The sequence below is a fragment of the Seriola lalandi genome, unplaced genomic scaffold (assembly GCF_002814215.2).
Source record: "Seriola lalandi dorsalis isolate HSWRI2012SDOR001 ecotype SW California unplaced genomic scaffold, Sedor1 jcf7180002054579, whole genome shotgun sequence".
NCBI lineage: Eukaryota > Metazoa > Chordata > Actinopteri > Carangiformes > Carangidae > Seriola > Seriola lalandi.
The window spans coordinates 132,181-155,228 of NW_019525132.1; the positions used below are offsets into that span (position 1 = coordinate 132,181).

General features: G+C 38.0%; 2 protein-coding genes across 3 annotated transcripts in view; both read left to right on the forward strand.

Annotated features, from left to right (window-relative positions):
* cacna2d4a (calcium channel, voltage-dependent, alpha 2/delta subunit 4a) overlaps window positions 1-4,390 on the forward strand; it is an 86,550-nt gene extending 82,160 nt beyond the window's left edge. Inside the window, exons 38-41 of the mRNA XM_087177038.1 lie at window positions 388-508; window positions 1,405-1,525; window positions 2,111-2,188; window positions 2,490-4,390. Coding sequence (XP_087033164.1) covers window positions 388-508; window positions 1,405-1,525; window positions 2,111-2,188; window positions 2,490-2,582 — 413 coding nt within the window. The 3' untranslated portion in view covers window positions 2,583-4,390. The remainder of the gene's footprint in view (window positions 1-387; window positions 509-1,404; window positions 1,526-2,110; window positions 2,189-2,489) is intronic.
* Window positions 4,391-5,307: 917 nt separating this feature from the next.
* cpsf6 (cleavage and polyadenylation specific factor 6) lies at window positions 5,308-22,538 on the forward strand. 2 transcript variants are annotated; one of them, XM_023417929.2, is made up of 11 exons: window positions 5,308-5,428; window positions 7,299-7,508; window positions 7,690-7,793; window positions 8,272-8,417; window positions 8,753-8,926; window positions 10,331-10,438; window positions 11,576-12,074; window positions 12,328-12,443; window positions 12,570-12,723; window positions 13,030-13,228; window positions 19,530-22,538. In XM_023417929.2, exons 1-10 carry the CDS (start codon window positions 5,369-5,371, stop codon window positions 13,214-13,216), a joined length of 1,758 nt encoding a protein of 585 aa, XP_023273697.1. In that variant the 5' UTR covers window positions 5,308-5,368; the 3' UTR covers window positions 13,217-13,228; window positions 19,530-22,538. The 2 variants fall into 2 exon arrangements, with proteins under 2 accessions (XP_023273697.1, XP_023273699.1); XM_023417931.2 differs by lacking the exon at window positions 10,331-10,438.
* Window positions 22,539-23,048: the final 510 nt, after the last annotated feature.

Genomic DNA, 23,048 nt, shown 5'->3' on the forward strand with positions numbered 1-23,048 from the left:
CAACTGGGAAATACTTCAAAACAACAACTGAACATAGAGTTTGACTGAAGCTATTGTGAATCTTAAGAAACCAAACAAAAACCATATCTCACAAGCAGATGTGAAATTGTAACAAGCCATTATGGCTCATCCTTCAGGTTTGAAAACCGTCATTTTGCCTGTACACAGGCACCTTATTCAATTTTGTTTGGAGTACACAGCAAGCTGGAGCAGCTCTGGTAATGGTAGACTGAGATATAAATGGCCGAAGTGTGAAGCATTTAAATAGTAGCCCTCGTTCTCTTCTCAGCTTGTCAGTCAGCAACAACAACGTCACACATACACTGTCACACGCACTCATTCATATTCCAAACCTTGAGATGTGACCCTTATCTATCTTTCTATTAGCCTCAGCTCATAAGAAAAAAGGGGACATCCTGCAGCCGTGTGACACCGAGTACCCCAGCTTCGTTTACGAGCCGTCAGTCAAAGAGACCAACAGCATTATTAAGTGTGGACGCTGCCAGAAGTAAGCACACATATGCACACTCATACACACACAAATCTGCAGAGCACTCCTCTCTAAGCCCTGGACCAGTCATATTAAATTGTCCTTCTAAAATCCATTTTCTGCGGCTTTGCTCTGCTCTGCATACTAAAGCAGTGTGTGTTTATACAAGAGTATCAGGAAGATGGAAATAAGTAGAAAAGGAACGAAATTAGATCAGGATGCACAGGGTTATAGAAAGATCGAGAAGCATTTAAAGAGTGAGAGAGAGAGCGACTGGAAAAGTGAGAGAAAGTATTAACGGAAGTAAATGAAAAAACAGAGATGGGGGAAGAGCGAGTGACAGAAACAGAAATGGGCAAAACAGTGGGAGGCAAACAGAAGGGAAGAGGAGAAAGAGAGGGAAGCATCACAGCATGTGTGTGTCTTTGAAAAAGAGAGACACAGAGAAGCACTGTAGTTCTGTGGTTGGTCTGTATTATTTCAGCAGGTTTGTGATCATATGTTGGGTGTGAACGCCCTCATGAGGCCAAAAGAGGCGTGACACATCACGGACACTGCTTTTCTTTTTGTCCCTGTGCTGGAAAAGATCTAGACATTTTGAGTGGAGTGTTTTGGTTGACAGTATTACCCACTGCCACCAATTGATGCCATTGACTAAATCTGTATTTTTTTCTCATAAATGTATGACTCATGAATGAGTATGTGATTTTGTTGTTGTTGTTGTTGCTAATTTATTATTAGTATTATTAATCATTTGTGGGGTGACGTATCTCCGACTGAAAAATGTGTTAATGTCGTACATGACATGGGAGGTTTTCTGTCTCAGTGTTTTTGTTTGTGTGCACATTTTCACATTTATCTTCTCGTGTGTGTGCGTGTGTGTGTGTGCGTGTGCGTGTGTGTGCGTGCGTCAGGATGTTTGTGGTGCAGCAAATACCAGAGAGCAACCTTTTGATGCTGGTGGTTCAGGCGGACTGTGACTGCTCCAGACAGTACGGACCGCTCACCTTGGAGCCCAAAGAAGTCAAATATATCCTTTGCTATTTTGGTATTCACTGAGCATCTTGAGAAATTAACATACTTTTCGGATATGGTAGAGCAGTTGATATTTCACTGCATAACTCATTGGCATGTTCGTCACGCTCCTTACTTTATCACTTTTAAAAGTACAGCATCATTATGTGTTCCTAATGACCAAAATGTACCAATAACCATAATCAGTTTGCTGCCCTTTTTGTCTTAGTCCAAAATGAATTCCCTTTGTACTGCACTCCCTGTTGCTGCAAACTCCTGCTCTGGAGAGGGTGTGGACAACAAGCAGGAGTCGTTAGGTTTGCAACAAAGACATGATCCCTCACTGGCTTCCCACATGTGAACATTATAATAGTGTTTTGATAAGGCTTTTCCCCTTGCACCATGCTTGACTCACTCATTGTATTACTTAAACTGAGATTTGCAGCTGTACATTTAGTTCAGATTGAATTGGTACAAATTGTGAGCCTGCCATGGTATTTCTGTGTAATATGTTCTTTACATTGCAAAAATCCTTGTGTTGGTATTTGAATGAGAATGCAAGAGAAACCTCTGTTGTTGTTACGCCTTGACCGCGTTGTACATAACGCCTCAGTAAAGTGTGACAGGATGAGGTCGCAGAAGATTCGCAGACGGCCCGAGTCCTGCCACGCCTACCACCCGCAGGTCAGATTCTCATTGGTCCACTCCAAAACTCACAACATCTGCAGCCACTGTACAGCAACTTTGACCGAGCATTGATTTCAGTTAAAATTTTATTAACTTATTAGCTTGTTCAGGTTTACATGCAATTGTTTTTTCACGGCACACATTGTGATAATATATATATGTCCCTCCTCTCTAAATTTACTATCTTCTTATTCATATATTTATTTATTCACTGTTTGATGACATCATATTAGTATAAAAATGGCTTGAATCATGGAAGAAACTCAAAGTGAAATCATTTTTTGTTTTGTCCCTGTAGGAGAACGCCAATGACTGCGGACGGGCTTCTTTCATATCTCTCTCAGCCTCTCTCTTCATTATCTGTGTCTCCTTCTCGGCACTTGTCTCCTGATGATGGACAACTCTGCTGTTTCATATAAAGGAGGAGATTGGAATAAATCAAGAGATGTGTTTGGACACTGGACACCTCAAGTGGATTTTTTATAAAAACAAATCTAATCCTGCACAATTTGCTCATGACAACCACAAGCCTGGTCCCTCCTGATGGACGTTTCATGTGCTTTATGAGCATTTGTTGGTTAATACATAGAAATCAATAAATCTGAAGTGAAGACTGCAAAGAAAGCAATTTAATCGACTGTTGTTGCCATGGATACTTTTCCTTTAGTTACTTTCTCACATACCACTTTGGAACTTAAAATCAAATGGGATTAAAGAGATGCAGGTGGTGGCTATGATGTGCATTGGTAAAAGGGGATTGTGAGTCACAAGATGCAACATAACAAAGTCCAAGGGGGAAAAAATGTTTCTCATTTCCCATATCGCACTATATTGTGTGTGGCAGACACACGTGCATATTATATATGCGGCTGCAAGCATGCACACCACCAAAACACACACATTTGATATTAATCATCCACATTACTTTATTTACAGACTTTGCTTTTTTTTAATGTTGAATAATATCCACTGAGAGAAGGGCTACAGCAACATGTGGGGAAACATTGTTGTGTTGCTGGTGAGAGTCATGTTTTATAAGATTGTTTGCAATATTAATGGATGATGGACAATGGATGAGAGTATGGCTCAGTGCCTAGGAAGTGATCATAATGGAGTTAGACAGAATTTAAGGTAAGTATAAAAATGTAATAAAGATCATAAGAATGGGGATCTTGGGGATCTCATTTTTGAGTTTATACTTTGATGACTTCCCAAAAATATTTGTTTCTTTAAAAGATGTCTGTCTGCCTTTCTGTCTTTATCAGCTGTGTCTTTCTCTGTGTTTGTACATACTGTCTGTAATTACTTTTGTCTGTTCGGCTGGACATGTAGAAACTGCAACTCCCACAGAGCGTAGATCAACGATCAGCATGGATAACACAATGATAGACTAAGGTTCAAAATGTATTCACTTTTTTTTTTTTTTTTGAGATTTAAAAAAAATGCATATACATGGTTTCAGTCTGCATGTGTTTACCACAAATGATTATTTGCACTTTTACAAACATATGTGAAACAAAGAATTTTACTTTAATGCGTTTACTTGAGACTGCGGTTTTGTAAACCATCAATGTCATGCATCTGCTACTTATTTCTGCCATAAATAACTATAAGATTTAATAATTTCATGATAAATGCAAAATAATAGGTAGCACTCACTCTGAGAAACAACATTCTCATAATTATGGAAGAAACTTAGTCATAGCTTAATTTTTGAAAATGTCACATTGATACAGTACATATGTAATTGCAATGTAAATTTATCTTGTAAATCTAATGTCATAGGGTATTTTTGTATACATCTGCTTATGTGTTTCATATTCTTGACTGCTTTGCTCAGCATTTCATTGTATTTTGGGCTGTGAGTGTCCCTGTAGCTTTTTCTATAATATTTTTCATCTCACAAAGCATGTCTATGAATTGAACTGATTCTGATGACAAAATTGCCTGAGATTTTTGCCTGGTTATGTAACAGACTCAGATACATATTGTGCGTGTGGGTGTGAATCATTACAGTATGTTCTGTTGTTGCTGGGATTATGAGAGTAATTTGATTATTTGTTCCATATTTGTTTGTAATTTCCACTATACAATATCCTGTGTATTGTGTGGTTGACATGTCCACGTTGTATGTTGGTTGACTGAAGCCATGATTTGTACAAAGCAAATTAAATTATCCTTATGGTTTTTCTACTGTAATTGTTGTCAGTGTGCGTCAGTGATTATAGTGTTGCACAAACATGGATGCAGGTAGCAGTACCAGAATAAAAGAGGGTCAGTATAGCAATTCTTGGAAAATACAGAGATTCATGTCATGATTGTATGAAAAAACAAAGTGAAGTGAATAGTTTTTGGACTTCCTTTTTAATACGGAGGTCAGTTAATCTGTCAGTTCTATCCATAGGTACCAAACAAACAGTTAAGCTTTTATGCTTTAAATTGACATCAGCCAAAAAAGTGGTGTAAGAAGAGAGCAGAAAAATGGACCAAAGTTATTTACACTTCTTACGTTGTTTGTGATAATGGACAAATTTCCTGCTTGACTCTGTGCTGAAAGTCAACTGGAGAGTGAGATTTTGTTGAATAGTAATCCAAAGACTCAGCACTGCAACAACAAAATGTTCTTAAAAAACAACTATCATATAATTTTTTAATCATAAATCCAGTTTCCTCCAATGACAATACAGACTTTTAGAATTTCAGAAGACAGTAGAATAAAGAAACTGCTCACCTGCAGAATAATTTTGTGATAAACAATGACAATGATGGCAGGTTTGTTTTTTATTTGACATTCCTCTGTCAATCTTTCAGATATCACATTCATAGTAAATTTAAGTATGTTGGCATTTAGTATATTCATGGTATAATAGTATAAATTAAACTTTGGAGGCCCATTTCTGTCAAAGTTATAAGATAGTGAGTCAAAAGTTAAATTTTCTACCTCAGGAAGTCAAAACAGTTCCTTTAACAATCCATAACATTTCATCCTTTTCCATTTAATAATGAGTAGGATACATTACGTTCTGCAAGTACTAGTGCGTTTTCGGATATAATCTAATGTTTTGTAATGACTGAGGTGGGCCAGCAGGGACTTGTTCTCCCCTCTCTGACTCATTGTTTGTGGCTCACTGTTGCTCTGTACCGCCGGGCGGAGAGAGAGAGACGGGCCAGAGGAAAATGGCGGACGGTGTGGATCACATCGACATCTACGCCGACGTAGAGGAGGAATTCAACCAGGTATTAAATCCTTATCTAGCACATTTTGACTAATGGTACTATTTTCTGTATATGTGTGTAATCCCGTCTTGTTATTATAACGAAAAAATGGCGTGCTCTGTTGGTTAAAAGACCCCCTCTCGCATATAGGCCTACTTTCACCATGCTGCAAGCCTGCAGCCTTAGCTAATATTATCGGCTCGAAATTTGAATTTGTGGTGTTGTCGGTATTTAACACACCGTGGGATGCATGTGTTAATCGATGTGCTATATGCAAAGATTGTTTCTCTATGGGTGCATGCGAAATGCAGCCGCTTTCATTGTTCAGCATTCACAGTTTCAGGCCTCAGCATGGCCGCCAATGGCGGGTTAGAAACAAACACAGTTGCTCTAGCTAGCTAAGTGTTAGCCACTTGCTGCCTTTTTTAATAAGTAGTTTTTTGTGTCGTTAGTTTATAGAAAACGAACTCCGGTTTGTAACGAACTTAAATTGAAATGTTGAATGGTTAGGTATGAAACGTAAAATGTATGAATGAGAAGCTCAATTAATGGATGTATAAGTTGTTAGTTTGACTGCTAGCTTCTTGTAGCATTTATGTGTTTGCTCGGTACATGTTGTTTTCTTCTTCCCACACACGCCCCTTTAGTGTACAACTAGAGGAGGCCACATTAGCTTAATCTTGGGTGCAGTTTGTGTTGTTTGTAGGTTATCTAGAGTAAAAAAAATCTCAACGACATAACAATAAAGTTGTGTTACGTTCACCCATTGTGCATATTGTGTAGAAGCATTCTGCTGCTCATGCACTGAGTTCCCGAAGTAGCACCACTTGTGGTTTCTGTCACGAGCTCCTTCTGTTAAACAGTTAAACCTGAACTCAATAAAGCAGATGCATTCGAAGGTTAATTAGAGATATGTCATGCTGCAACATAAAAGGAAAAACGTTTGTGTGTGTGTTTGTATATCTAAAGTTAGTGAAGACTTCACTTTGATTATTTTAGTTCACTGACCCAGTTTAGGTTATGTGCGAGTTACACTGTGACAGGAAGGTAAACAAAATCTGCCCTTCACTCCGCTTGAGACCAGCTTATCCTGACATGACTTACTCAGTGACTATGTCCACACTTTCCGATGAGTGTCTGCAATGCTGGGAATGCATTTACGCAATGACTGTAATTGCTCCAATAACCTGTTCTACATAAACTCAGGTCAAATGACTATATAAAATATGACTGAGGTGCTTTAAGGAATATAGGTGTGTTCACAAGGTAACACTAAGATTCAGTATACTGTGGATTAGACGATCAGATTTAAGGCCTAGTTAACAGATTTGCGGTGTGCAAGAGTGTTTAATGTAATATAACAGCACATACCACAACAGTGTGTGAGCAGTAAAACTAACCAAAATGTATTTATCATTATTGATTATGAATAAAGCCATAAATAAAAAGATTTCTTTCGTGAGTGTAATATCATACAGAAATATCCATTATGTGTATTACTCTAATGATTAGCCTGTTTTGTGCATGTGAGAAACAGCCTTTGCTTTTTATATAGCCATGGACTGTGATTTGTCAACATTAAGAAGTTACCATACCACTTGACCTGGACTGACAGAGGCTAATAGCGCAGTGGGTCAAAATCAAAAGAAAGACATTTTCTTGAATTTAGACATAAAATAAATAAAATATAAAATGATTTAAATAAAGTCAAGAAGTCAAGTGAAACGTACTGAATAATAAAATCATTATTGATTCTATGTGTTTTGGTACTGAATATCACTGTGCACCTACCTCACATCTATTTACATATGAGAATGGGTATAATCTGTTGTGGAAGTGCTCATAATATGTTATAAGTGTTTGACCGGACTGTTGTTGTCATACTTAACAGGAAGCTGACTATCCAGTTCATGAGCAGATAGACCTGTATGATGATGTAATATCCCCATCAGCCAATAATGGTGATGCCCCAGAAGACCGTGACTACCTGGACACGCTGCCTGCACCAGGTGGCACAGAGGGAGGGAAGAGTGCCCCGCCCAATGTGGTGTACACCTACACAGGAAAAAGGATCGCCCTATATATAGGAAACCTCACATGGGTGGGTAGTAGAGAATTATTATATTTGTATAATTGGGGACTACCTAAATCACATTCTCTTAAATTGCAGGTTTAATCTTTACATGTTCTGTTAAGTAAACGCAGGTTGTAAAATATTATGTAATTGTCAATTTAATGAAGTCACTATGAATAAACAGAACATGCTGTTTTCTCTTATGCAGTGGACAACAGATGAGGACCTGACAGAAGCCATCCGATCGATTGGCATCACAGATGTGCTGGAGATCAAGTTCTTTGAAAACAGAGCAAATGGGCAGTCCAAAGGGTGAGGTTTTTATTATCTGTGTGTCACATGATTGCACTCAATCACAGGTTATAATACTTACCTCTTGTAACATCCCAGGTTCGTTTTGCCATTTTCATGCATGTCTTGTCATAATGCTCTTATAGTGGATACAGATGGAAATGCATATGATCTTGGTGCAAAAGATACATTTTATTAGGCCTGTTTTTTATGTGTCACTTTCAGCACAGATCGTTGTAGATCTGATGCAGTGTAATATTGGACAGTACACTGTGAAATGACATTTGAGACCAGTTCTCTATAGTGTCAGAGTATTTTACCATTTTAAGATTAAAGCAAGATGCCACACAAGTGAAAAATGACCCACACAAGTCAAGGTGAAATGTCAAAGTCATGAGAAATTATACAAATCAAAAATTGAATAAATTAATTCTTGGAGGCTGAACTCTGATTGTCTGCACAAGTGTGATTTTCTATGTCCTTTGCATGTGTCTCCCAGGTTTGCCCTGGTGTGTGTGGGCTCAGAAGCATCATCCAGGAAGTTAATGGAACTCCTATCAAAGAGGGAGCTCCACGGTCAGAATCCTATTGTCACGCCATGCAACAAACAGTCCCTCAGCCAGTTTGAGATGCAGTCACGCAAAAGTAAGTAGGACACACTTGGTGTCTGCATGGTTTAAGATGCACTCTGCAAGAGTTAACTAAAAGACTTGTCACAATGCTGCTCGAAACCAGTCATGTAAAAGTAAGTTGTACATGCTGTGACATGTCAGTCTGCTGAAAGTGCAGTTACGCTGCAGCATGTAAGTAAAATATATGGACTTCATGTACAGTCAATTATACCAGTATGTAGTCCTTCAGCTACTCACTCAGTCACATAACGTCCAAAGCTCCATTTCTGTTATTGCACACACAGTACACCTCTTTCCTATTTATTAGATATTAAAAGGAAAAGTGAATGTTGCCTTATTATTTCACAGGTACCCAGTCAGGTCAGATGTCTGGGGAAGGTAAAGCCGGTCCCCCTGGAGCAGGCCCCCGTGGAGGTTTCCCCATGGGTCGAGGCAGAGGAAGGTTCCCTGGACCACCTGGCCCTGGAGGAGACCGCTTCCCTGGTCCTGTTGGGCCTGGAGGACCTCCACCACACTTCCCTGGTTAGTTTGGTAACAGGTGTTTGTACCAGAACGGTGGGGACAATGTCCCTGTCAGTGAAGTCAGTTTAAAGATAATATCTAAAGAGTGCAGATTCAGTAATCAGATGGAAGTTTTAGCAAGTTTATTCTATAGGAATTAATGTTCAACTCAAATACATGTCTAATGATACCAAGCAGTGAAGTTTTTAAATTTACTTGAACCATTTATAGCCTGAGTGTAGGAGGTACAGGCTGTCATTAGAACAATGAAAGGTCAGTTCAAGCACTAACACTCATTGTAAATCACGAGCTGCCTCTTAATTTAATTTTGACATTTCAGTAATTGTTTTTTTTACCTGATATGAGTTGGGGGGAAAGTTATAGGACTTTGTTGAATGTTAGATTGGCCCCGCCGTACTAAACAAGGTGAGTTCATGGCAGATGAGATGTTTGTTTCCTCTGCCAGGTTCTGGAAAATCAATATCAATTTATATTCTTAGATGAATTATTTTCCAGTTTCAGAAGTGGAGGCTAATTCATGGCTGGATGCGTTGGGAAGACATACACATCATGAGTCGCAGTATTAGCTCAACACAGGATGTGTAATCTGATGTGTATGTATTGGTTTGCTCGGACTCACAGTTGGCAGTGGTCATGCTTTATCACCAGTTGAGGTTAATGTGTCAGTGGATTCCTGATTTAGACCTGGTATTGTTAAAAGCTGCCCTCCCCTATTATGTTGAATCTTATGTTTTCGTTTTCAGGCTTTTGTTGTTCATGTGGTGATATGCAATAATATAGTGCTGCATCATATTGAAATAATCATCATAGTGTGACAAGGGCCTTGAAAACATTACAGGAGGTTAATAAAATTGTGCTCTGTGTCTGGCAGTGCTGCTCTGTTAGCACAGTCCAGGCTTTGCTGCTACTCACGCCCGCATGGAACCAAGGCTAGTCTGTTGTAGTGCGTGTGTTTCTAGTGAGGGATCTCTCTCCCTTTAAATCTGTGCTGGCAGGGCTATGTCTTTGCATGTTTCCCTCCAAATCTTGTTTGTTCTTTTTTGTCCCTCTTCACTTCCAGTTGAACAAATAATCCCTCCCTGGCTGCAATTTGCTGCTCACTGACAATTTCCAACACCATTCCTTGACAAGCAGTTTGCTCAAAGCTTCACTTGGCAAGCTACCAGTTTTCAACTTCTTACAAATCTTGGATTGGCTGCCTTACACTTCCAGTAGGAAAGAATGGAGTTGCCAGCTTTTTCTTTTTTCCTTTTTTGCGTATTTGCCCTTCATCCCACTTTTTCGCATCTCTTGTTTCGCTTAGTGGCTGGTCCCCTGTGCTGCTGGGCTGTGAAAGTCCTTCAGTTGGTAGGCAGAAGTCTATGCAGGGAAGAGTTGTGATTGGTTTGCTTTCTTCCCCATTAGGCTCGGGGATGAGACCAGATCTGATTAGGCACCAAGATGGCCCTCTGATGGATATGAGTTTCAATCCCTTCCCGCCGGGGGGCAGGAACGGGAGCTGGCGTGGCAGAGGTGAAACACCTCGATTGATCTGGTTGATATGATCGATCGCCTTCTTATCCTAACCCTTAGCTGTTGATTGGTAGAAGTTGTGCCATTGACACCGTGAGGTTGACTGCCTCAGAAACAGCTGAATTTACCAACAAACATCTAAATCCCTAGACAGTTTGCATCAAATACTGTTGGCGTTACATGAGGCTTGGGTAAATATTTTAATGTGTTCACACTATAAAATTTTAGAGAAGCACACCATTTAGAGATGTGCTCTGTTCAGGCAGAAGCAAGTTGTTTTGAAGCCCATACTGCAGTCTGCCTACTCCTTAGTATTTCTGGATGTCTTTTGCACCTCAGTCCACTAAGGATGTGTAGTTGACCCAATATAAAGAAAATAATTCCCTTTATATTGTTTTTGTAAAATTCCTTCATACAGTTGCATGACAGGTTTAATATGTGTCTAATGACAAAGCTGTGTAATCCCCATTAAGCCCTAAATGGCATCTCATGAGTGGCCCTTGTTTGGAATAGTCTATTTGGTAACTGCAATATATACGGTATGTCATATGTATGAACCCGACATTTTGAACTTGGAAACTTATAGCAGTGCCCGCCTCTCAATTAAGTGCTGAGGAAAAAGAAGTCGGTGTTAAATGCAAGACCTCAGATTTAAAAAAAAAAAAAAAAAAAAAAAAAAAAAAAAAATGCCTGCTTGACATAATTTGCTATCAGTGTATCTCCTCATCTGTTCTGTTGCCTTCTGATTTTTCAATATTATTTTGTGGTCCTTTTTTCATTTGTTGTCCCCTGTAGCTATGGCTTGCTCTTCTTTATCTGTCCGTGTCATTGTCCCTGCTTTGAATAATCAGTGCCCAAAAAAATCTATATATGAATGAACCAGAGAAAATACAGGTTGCTGCAAGATATTAGATACTAGAGCTAGACCAACGAACGGCTGTTCTGTGTTATGTTTTAACCCAGCCAATTACATTTTCAAATAGAAAAGGTCTGTTTTTTGTTTTTTTTCTTTTACCAGAATACTTATTTCCCATCATACTCAAAAGCTGGGGAGGGCTTCTCCTGCTGTAACATATACAAAACATAAAGCCTGTGTTTGATAAGCCTCTGTTTTGTCCCTTTTGTTCTTTTTTTAAGGTGGGATGCAGGGTCCCCCACGTCCCCCTCCTGGTCCACCTGGTCCCCCTGGCCCTCCAGGACCTCCACCTCCTGGACAGGGTCTCCCCCCTCCCCTCGCTGGCCCTCCAAATCGTGGTGACAGACCTCCTCCCCCTGTTCTCTTCCCTGGTCAGTTTGGCCAGCCACCAATGGGACCCCTACCTCCAGGCCCCCCTCCTCCAGGTTACGGCCCTCCCCCTGGTCCCCCACCCCCTCAGCAGGGTCCGCCACCTCCAGGACCCTTCCCTCCTCGGCCCCCAGGTCCCATTGGACCCCCTATGGCTTTGGCTCCACCTCCACACATGCCAGGTCCCCCGCCGGGTGGACCGCCACCAGCCCCTCATGTCAACCCTGCATTCTTCCCCCCACCGGGCAACAACAGTATGCCGCCCAACGACAGCCGAGGGCCCCCAGGACCAAACGACCCATACGGTCGCCCACCACCATATGAGAGAGGAGACTACGGTCCTGGAGGCCGGTAAGACTGGGTGGTGAAGGAGGAACAAAATATTAATACAGAAATTTATATAATTTTCTCTTCCTACTATGTTATTTATACCCTGGCACAAAGTGTCGCTCCTTTCATTCAGTGTAAGAATTATGGACTCATGGTTGTAAGATGCCGATTTGTACTTTTTTTTGTTAAAGATAGTTTGCAAAGATAACTGTCTGTTTTAATCTGAAACGTAACACATGCCCCAACCTTTGTGTGTTTGTCTGTGTTCTTGTAGGGAGATGGAGGCATCACGGACCCCGTTGAGTGAGGCAGAGTTTGAAGAGATCATGAACAGAAACAGAGCCATTTCCTCCAGTGCCATATCTAGGGCTGTGTCTGACGCTAGTGCAGGTAACACACTATTGTACATACAATACAACTATGTGCTTGTTTTGATCGTTAAGATGTCTTCACCAACATCAAAATTAGAAACCAACATAAATCAAAGTTTAATGCAACTTTATATCCCCTCTTTAGCTGACTATGGCAGTGCTATAGAGACCTTGGTGACTGCCATCAGTCTGATTAAGCAGTCCAAAGTGTCAGCAGACGACCGCTGTAAGGTCCTCATCAGTTCCCTGCAGGACTGTCTTCACGGTATTGAGTCAAAAAGCTACGGCTCTGCCTCCAGGTAAGACTTTGATTTAATGCCATTAATCCATGCCATATATCCTATGAAATATGACATTGAAGTTGTTTCTAATCTATACTAAAAAAGATGTGAAAAACTTCAGACAGAGTATAGCAAGTAATTTGGATCAAATGCAAAGGGGAAAAAAGCCTGCCAGATTTGAAGCTACATGGATTATTTGGCTCCCATTTTATATGGTTATGCTTGTTTGTTTTTTTCTAATAGGAATTGGCCATATAAGATTTTGTATTTAGCACTTTGAAACCCCTGATACACAGCCTAAACATGTTTCTTTATCTCTGCCAGGCGAGAGCGCTCCAGAGAACGTGACCACAGTCGCTCCAGAGAAAAGAGCCGACGCCACAAGTCCCGCAGTCGCGACAGGCACGAAGACTATTACCGAGAGCGCAGCCGGGAGCGTGACCGCCATCGCGAGAGGGACCGGGACAGAGACCGGGAAAGAGAGAGGGAGAGGGAGTACCGACACCGCTAGACGAGAAGGGAGGTGGGTACAACCTTTTGTTATTTTCTTCTCTCATAAGCTGTGCTCTTGTCTTCTTCCTCACTGTATTTGTCTTGGACCTGGGTTGAGACAGTTGAGTTAATTACACGACGAGGGAAGAAAATTCTGGTGTTTGGTTTTATAGACACGTGTCAAAATTTGATCAACAGTGTGTGTGGTGTGTTATCATCCAAAATAACAAATTATCAAGTAAAACGTTTTCTTTCCCCTCATCAGTACAGTCACAGAGATGAAAATGCATAGACCATAAGAAGTTATAAAAACACGTTTAATACTTATGAATTGATATGGTTATGTTTGATAAAAAATTAAAAAACCTTTCAACATAGAATGACCATAAGCGTTTATTAAAGTGAATTCTTGAGGATGGGATTAGGGGAGACAAGGTAAGCAAGAAAAGACTTAAAACTCTGTCCTTTGGTTTCAGGTAGGTGTAAGGTAAGTGCTTTCATTCAAGTTTCATAATTTGTGGTTGTGTTACTGTGTATATTGTCTGTCGGAAAAATGTGTGTAATCCACACTCATTGTATTCACTTTGCTCAAAGCGGTTTGTAAGAGTTGTATCTGCTGTGGTGTTTTTTAACCACTATCCCTAAAACAGAAAATACACTGGCAGTGAGTGGAAATTGATTTTGTGGATGAATTGTTACTTTTTGGTCTACAGGCCTCTGAGGCTGGTAAATTACAAAATTCTTTAGCCACTTTATGTATTCTGATTACATTACAAAATAAAGGTACAAATTCTCTAGGAGAAAGCGTGTGCCTGTGAAGCTGTAAAGCAGCACTAACCTGATGCTGTTACATACTGTATATTTATTACGCAGTACAAATAAACTCAACTCTGCAAATTCAAACATGCAATTGGCTCGTTTAAAGTGGAAATAATCAGAATTTGGGTTTTACCAGCAGCTATGGCCAGTGGATCAAAAGTTGAGTATTTTTCAGGCTTTAATATCAAGATTCAGTACTTTGGCATTTCATTATATGCAAGTTTACAGTTTACTCTTTATTGAAGAGTGTTGTGACTGTTGAGTAGTTTAATCAGTGTGCTTTTAATAGTGGTTCCTTGACGGATTGGCCGGTTTTCAGATTTCAGTATTCCCCAATCATCAACAGATTTAGCAATTTGTCTGGTCTGTTCAGATTTGATTTGTATTTTTAAAAAAATTACAATGTTCAACTTGTCAATAATGGACCAATCTGCACTTTGTAATGTTGTATGCATACTACCATTTCAGTTTATTGTCATGTTTTTAATGAAGAGAAGGTGAAAATTTATTTATCAAACAGTTTCAATATCTGATGGTTTTTGGACATAGAATTTTGACAGTGTGATTGTGCCATATTTACATGACAGTAATGTTTCCTGGCATTTTACTTTTGTCAAACTGAATGTTTTGTAGCCACTTCTGAACCATTGTACCTCAATTTAAGACATTGAGGTGAAATGAAAAAATATCATGCTTATGTCCTTTTGATGTCATGTTCTGACAACATAGACGTTAGTGTGATGTCCAAATGTTGATGCCATTAGTACACATAATGTCACAGATCCTTTATTTGAGGCAAAGGTCAAAGGACATACAGAATTCTGATGGATTGATCGGTGGCTTTAAATTTTAATTAATTGTAATTTGCTTATTATCAGAATTTGTTAACACTAAGGATCAGTGAATACGTAATTTCAGTGTCTTACGAATATATTATTGGAAAGAGTAAATTACACAGAATATTAACTGAAGAAATCAAAAGCTAGGATCAGAAAATCTATCCTTTCAGAACCCAGGTTTTTGTGCCTTGTCATCAGGCCGTCATTAAATTTATTTAGTTGAGTTTTGTGATTCAGGCACATAGTAAATAAAAATTCTTAACAAATTTATATATCAATGCAGCAAATTCATGATTAGATGCTCATTGTTGTTTTGACATTGATTGACACATAGTACAAATTTACATTCTTTTGATATTTTGTTTTTATGTGATTCTTGTATGTAAATTGAAATGATTCCCGTTTAGGCTGAGTGTTTATTTTTCAATGGTGAATCGTCCTAGGTTGGCAAGAGATCATACAAGTATTATTGAGTATTTTGGCTCATAGCATTATGGATGGCTTTTTGGATGTTGAGTCATGTTATGGATGAGTTGTAGATAAATTTATCTGAAATGATTAGCTTGTACACAACTGATATGTGTTGCTGTCAAATTATTTGAGCTAAATGTTCTTTAGGAAAATTTCTGGTGTTTTCATGGATTCTCAGTGTTAGGGTTTCACAAATAATTTTGTATTCTTTTTGGGAAGATGTTTTCTTCCATTGCGTCACTTGCGTGTTGAAACACATGATAAAATTTTAAAGTTTTGGAACGGCAGTTGAATATAATAGTTTGAACTATTTTGTGTTGTTCTGATGTCCTTCACTGCCAAAGCCTTAAGATATCTGTGGTGTTGTATAAACCACTCCTTATAGAGCAGAGTCTAATAGGTTACAAGGGCCTTCAGCATCTCTGTACAGTTGTGCATCACCCCAAATAATATTTCTCATAATTTTAAATGAGCTTTCAGACAGAAACTTCATTCACTCCTTAATGTCTTAATTTAGTTATGCTTGCAGGGCAGGAAATATGCTCTGTACATTAGAACATTATTTATAAATGAGCTTTTTCATAAGCATGTCCGTTTCTCTCACTGAGGAATATTAACTGGGGTGGCTTTGCTTGTGGAGTTGCTGAACTCAGAAAGCAGAAAACCGTACATTAGACTGTAACGGAGTAACTTTCTCGGTAATCTGTAATGTGATATAGTGTAGAGTTGAGCTCATTTTTAGCTGTCAGCGTTAGCTGAGTTGATTTGACCTCTGTTCCACTCAATTGTCCTTTATCTACACAAGGTGTTACTGAAGAGTAATGCTTGTGTCCACTGGGAACCTCTTAACAAAAACTACTTTTTCTAATTTTGTGAAGTTAGAAAGTAGACATTTCTTTCATGATTACTTTCACTCAAAGCATTTGTACATCTTCAGAGTTTCAGCAGCTTAAAGAAAAAAACTGAGTTTGAATGGAGCTCTGCAGTTTCAATTGTAGCATTGCAACAGGATCTACTGCAGTCTCCTCCAACACATATCTTGGTATCTCTGTGAGATAAGAGATCCCCAGTGGGCACAAGGCTGAATAACATTTGGTAATGTATAGATTCCAAAAATGCATTTGTTGAGTATATTTTGCCAAAAAAATGTTTTTGCAGTAAAAATGAAATGAATGAGGAAGTGGGCAATATACATGTAATAAGGCCAAATATGTCCATTTTCCATTTGACCATGTCCAAAATCCACCTTTGCATTCAGTCTGATATCTCACAGCATGTGATTCAGGAAACATTTGAGAATTGCAAAACATATTGCTTTTATAGTAGTATGGCTATTTGTTGTGTCCGCAGATATGCTTTAACACTGTTTTATCTGTTCATATTGCCATGGGGGAATGCACAGTGTTTGTACCAGGCTGAAATTACTTTTTATACTGGACTCAGTCTGATTGCAGGTGTATTTGTGCTGGGGATCACAGCACACTATTTGCTCATGTCAAACCAGGGTCAAACAGAGTTTCAGCACAAGGTTGACAATAAACCTTCATGCCCATTTAAATAACAGGGTGAAAATGAATGGTATAGTTAATATAGCTGACTGAGAGATGGTCTAAGGTAGAACAAGACATGTTTTAATAACGTTTCGTTACCAGGTTATTACAGTCAACAAATGTTATGTAATCACATTGAGTGGAATTGCAAGAGAAATTTAGTTATCATTAAACTATTTTCTGAAGATGTGATAATTGACAGTGGAAATAAAGGTGATACCCACAGAAACTACTACAATGTCAGAATGTAATCTGATTTTTTAAAGAAGCTATTTGTAAGTTTTGCTATTGCTACATAGCCAACATTAATAGCTGTTTACTTACTAGTCTATCAGGAACATCGCAAGTTCAGTGTCAAACTTTCAGTGGTGGAAAGCAACAATATTGTTTTGCTTCTGTTTCAGGCTGTTTAATGAACTGCTTGACCCTGGTTTGGCTCTGACCTGCTTCATTTCCTTGCTGTTAGCTGAAACACTGCTATACATTTGAATGTTTTCAATGAATTATAATATTCTACACTGATCAAGGGTTCAATAATATGGCATATCTTGTAATATGACAAAAGATTTGTTAGTCTGATAGTTGGATGCAATTTGACCATTGACAAAAGTTCAGTCATGCCCATACCCATTTGTACTGGATGTTTTAGCCACTTCTGAATAATGGTGTGACAAGCAGTACCATGTAGTTTGACTACTGTGATGTAAAATATTGTTATTGTTGGTTAAACTGTTTTTGTCTGCACCTTGTAAAACAAACACCCTTATACAGCAAAAACCTAAACAAGTTCAATATGCATTTAAATCTTTGAACCATGTAAAATTATCTGTACTGATTTGAACTGGTGCCTGTAAGTGAGGCCAGTTCTATTTGGCATCTCTGTACCCTGTAAAGTAAAGCCTCTTGTCATCAGGGTCCAATAAACTGGATGTTAGATTAATAGACACCTGACCAGTTAGAGTCGACTTTCTGTATCAGAATTGTTGTCATTTCATCTGAAAAATGTAACATTTCTGTTAAGAGGGATTTTGAATGGGCAGGAATATAATCAGGTCAGTTGATCATTGTTGGTAGTCCGATTAAGCCTTGTGGCTGCCATTTCGAATTATGAAAAGATTGCCTTCCTAGTTACCTGTATCTCTCATACTGGACTTTGTCTTTTTCAGTGACTATTGCTATTTATTCACTGGCATTATGTTAAGACCGTACAGGGGTATACTAAATCAAATTGACATTAAGAGGCTTTTTTCTGTTACATGTAAAAGTCCTAAGATGCTTTTGGCAACCACATCACCGTACCAAAGTATTATCTGCTGTGTCTGAGTCCGATGCGTGCCTTTTGTAGTTTTGTATTTTGATCTACTGTCCCTTTGCTGTGTTTTACTCCTACAATACTTAATTACCTAAAAACCAATCATGCTCTGTTTGTTGAAATGATGGTATTTGACACAGGTTGGAGGCACATTTTTCACATTCTCTTTTTGCTTGAGTCAAGTTAATAAATGGTGAGGGATTTGGGCGGGGTGAAAAGTTTTTAGGTCTTTATCTTGTTCCTAGCATTTCGATGGGGTTGAAAAATATTAACAGGGTGTTCCTGATGTATCTGGATCCATTTTGATTGGTTTGCAAAAAGGGAATACCATAAGAATATATTGAAAACTCACAATATAAACATTTAGGTAATAATGACACAAATAATTAAAAGCTTGAGGTTTTAAAATATCAGCTTTAAAAAAAAACCCTAACAGTAAAGGGGAGGAGGCAATGGAATTGTTGAATAGAAAATAACATGTACATATACATGACTTGCCATAGATAATAAATATTTTCAATCAATTTCTAATACTTGACCCTTTTCCCAGTAAATTTCATAATTTGTGCAAAGCACAGTAAAAACATATGATTGTACATAAAGCAGAATTGCCCTGTGAAGCCACACTATAACTACATGCTCACTTAAGCTGTCCACAATGGAGAATGAGCCATTTTCACCTCAGCATAGCTTTTCTTTTTAGAACAATAAACTTTTCCCTCATGTCCATCCCTGATTTTGTAATTCAGTGAACACTGTAGACAGCTCTGTAACAATGTCAAACTTCAGTGTCCCAAGATAAGTTTTATATATGGATCCCATTGACTGTCTGTCTTCATAACAATGTAATCAGCAGACGTTTTTACTTCACATACAGAATGAATAGTTTATAATCCACTTTTCAGTAACGGTGATAAATTGCATTTAATGTTGTTGGATGTTTTGCTGTGTACAAGCAGTTAGACTTCACCTCTGCTCCCTTGATATTTCCTGTTCAATTTTGCATGACATGTTTCTCTGTGTCTGTGCCAGGGTTGGGGGCAACAAACATTCAACTGAGAATTTTCAGAGCCAAATGTTAATGTACTCAAAGAAAATTGAGACTGTGTTTTTCACTTGTCCTTTTTCCTGATCACTCAACCCTTGTCACAACAAAATGTTAAGTAAGTTTACTTGGATGAACTCCAGCCTTGTGACTCAAATGATGGTGAATTGAACCCAGCCCTGGCGTGCACTTTTTATGTGTAGTGTAGAGGTTTATTGGTGGGTGGATGGGGGGGGGGTATTCACTGTTGGGCTGCCTCGAAACCAAACTCCACCCTTCGTTTTGACACCTTTCAGCTCACGTGGATCAAGGATGGATGGAAGGAAAAGGAGGAACGCTTTCAGTGCACCACCACCACCACCACCTCCTCCCCACCCTGCATGACCGGACAGGATTACAACCGCCACCTCTCCTCCACCCCTCCATCTCTCTTCTCCTCTCCTTCTCCACCCATCCTTCTCTCTGTCTGTTCATCTTGTCTGCCTGACTAAGAGCAGTGGATGGAAGACCCAGACCTGTGTAAGGCTATGTTATCCAAACACCTGTACTCATGGTAACTAAAGATGAAAGAAAAGAAACTTTCCAAACAGCTCTTTTATTTTTATGATGTTTTATTTGACATGAAGATGAGTATGTGTGATGCTTTTTGCAAAGAAACAATAAAATGGCCTGCACAACCCCCCCAAATAGAAGACACAAACATTACATCCTATTTGTTTTTTATTTTCCTTTGCCCGCTGTACTGTGTACATTCAGTTTAGAGATCCGTTTTTATAGGGTACATGTTTGATGTTTTCTCCCCACCTCTCCTGCTCATTCTCATATATTCTTTTCATGGTTAGTATGTTTGTAAATGTCTCTGCTTTTGATTAAAAACTAGATGGTGTTGTAATAAAAAATGTTTACTGAGGTACATTTGGCATTTGGTGAATTCCTCTACATGTTTGGCTCATTTATATTAAATGTACATTTTGGAGTGCTAAAATGTTTTTCATATTGAATTTGTCTACTCTTAGATTATACTTTTTAGCTGTCTACGTGAGTGGTTTTATTCCTTTTTTTATTTTGCTTTGGGTTTGTTTTTTTTCTTCTTCAAACGGACACATTTTACCAGGTAAGAGAAATTAAAGAATGCACTATTTTGCAATGTGCTCTGATTGATGGATGGGATTAAACAATATATAGACCATGAACATTTGGAGGTCTATATGTTCTTGCACCTTTTTGGACGATTTCAGATAAACCAGTAAAAAACACATAATGTTCACAAAGTGGTGTCTGATGTTTGATGTATGTGTAATCACAGTGAATAGCCATCATAATATTTCTAAACCAAATTGTCTTTGAGTTCTGTTGTGTTTTGTTAATGTGAATTGCATTCATTCTTACACTTAATTCATATTCATTTAAGCAGCCATTGTAGTTACATCTTAGATGGAATTCAATTAATTGAAAAATTTCCATTTCAAGTGAATATTACTTTTTTGCTCTTATGTTTCACACGTAAAATGTTTTTGTTGATTTTTAACATCAAAACACAACAAAAGGAGCAAAGTCAGTACAGCTGGTAGTTCCAATGCAATTTGTTAAAGGTACTGCAACACTAACTTTGTCATATTATCCAGTGCAACACATCTTTTATTCAACCACCCGTCATATTCATGTCTTGCATTTTTGTTGAAATAGGCTGTGATTGTAAACACTTTGTGATAACAAGCTTTTAGATTGTAATGTTGAATATAATGGGTTTGGCAAATAAGCACTGAGTTACATGTATGTTTTTTGTTTTTTTTTTTGTTTTTTTACTGTCTCGGATCAAAACTTCAGTTATAAAAAAAAAATATTAGACTTAGCTGTCCTAACATATATCTGATTTTGAACCATAAGCCCAGACAAGTTTCTGAAATTGCGTAAATAAAAATGTAAAAATTCTGTGAAGTTTTGCAGGAAAAGTGTTTTAACAGGGGTGCCATATTGCTGTTCGTTTCATTTGTTCTTCAAAACAATGGAATATGGACAAATTAACTAACACCAATATTAATAAGACGGCAAACAAACTTTTGTTAACACTCTACTGTTCAAAATGAAAAATCCTATTTTGCGTTTGTTTTTTTAGTTTGTTTTTTTTTTGTTTGTTTTACTTGTGAAGGTGAATGTTTTATATCCATCATGTCGGTTCAAATTTCCATGACCATCCCCTAAAATACTGCATCTCCACAGGTATTTGATGTAAAAATTGTGGACCCTAAACTCCAACTAGAGGAATCCCTGACCTTTGATAAATGAAAAAATGTTAATCAGATTGTAGCAAAATCCAAATATTTTTTTTTAAAACCGTCATGATTTCCTTGGAATGTATTTTTCTAATGGTATACTTTTAAGAGTGTTTTATACACACAAGGGTTATTGATATGAAGAACAATGTGGAAAAAGTGGGGCATGAAAGAGAATGCCATTTCTTTTGATTCCTTAAAAATGTTAATGCAGTTAAAAACCCCTACACACCCCTGCTTTTTAATTATTTTGGGTTGTGTGTGTGTGTGTGTGTGTGTGTTTGTGTGTGTATGTATGTATGTATGTATGTGTATGTGTATGTGTGTGTACGTACAGATAATGCTTCTGTCCGCAGCACTGAAGGTAAGTGTTTTCAGGTCTACATGTACTGCAGAAGAAGAAACAGTCTAATCCAGACAATGTCTGGCCAATTCTGCTGCAGCAAGCCAGACCAACATTTTTACATCATGCAAGATATTGGAAAGTATCTATTTTGTGTATGATTTGTTTCTTTCAGTATTTTACTTGAATAGTATAACGTAAGATTTTCTCATTATTCATTAATTGATCTTCACCTACTTTTTCATTGTTTGGAATAGACTAAACAAATGTTTCAAAGTTAGCTGAGTGTGACCACAAACTAAAACTAACTAAGGTGTAAGTGGTGAAAACTATCAATGATTGGTAATTTGCAATTCAGTTTTTTTCTATCTGCAAATGTAATAATTGATCAGCACAGTTAGTGCAGACCAAATCAAAAGCAGGACTACTACTCAGCAGTTTTACAACAGTTGAATGAATGCATTCGGTCTTATTAGTGCCTATGATGAGTTGAGCTTTGAGTTTGAGTTTTACATATTGATTGAGTTAATTCTAGTTTATTTTCGCTGTGGGGTTGTTACCCTTTGTAACTGCCAGTAATATCTAGTTATGATTACACTTTAACACACGTCCTGTCAGGGAGAGGCACATGGTTGCCAAAATAATCAAATGGTTGTTTTTGTCTCAAAAATAAAAACATTTTAAATTGATTTTGGTTTTGTGGCTTTCCTTTGAGCGTACATCTAATTAGCGTTATAATGGATGTAGATTAATTAAAATGTAAATCAGATCAGATTTTGGTCCAAAGTTCTGCATTAGGTTACTGCTCAGTTAAAAAAAATTTCCCCCAAAATGCTTTTGTTGAACAAATGATCAAAAATAATGGATAGAGATGGTGACATTTAGTAGAAACAGTCTCTTAAGTCTTGTGGGTAAACTTCACTTATGCCAAATACTGATAGAAGCTTGAGTTTAAAGTTCTACATGAGTGTAAAATATGTCTAACTACGAGCTACTTTGTACTTGGACTAAAAATACTCGAATGGTGCTTACTTTCTCTATCTCAGCTTTATGTCATATACAAATGAACGGTGTCTTGTGTTTTTAAACAGTCGATTTAAACGCACATAAAGAGATACGAGTTTAATAGGTTTCCCTATCTCACCACTTTCAAATTATATCAAACTTTTATGAGCGAATTAATCATCAAATTTAACAAA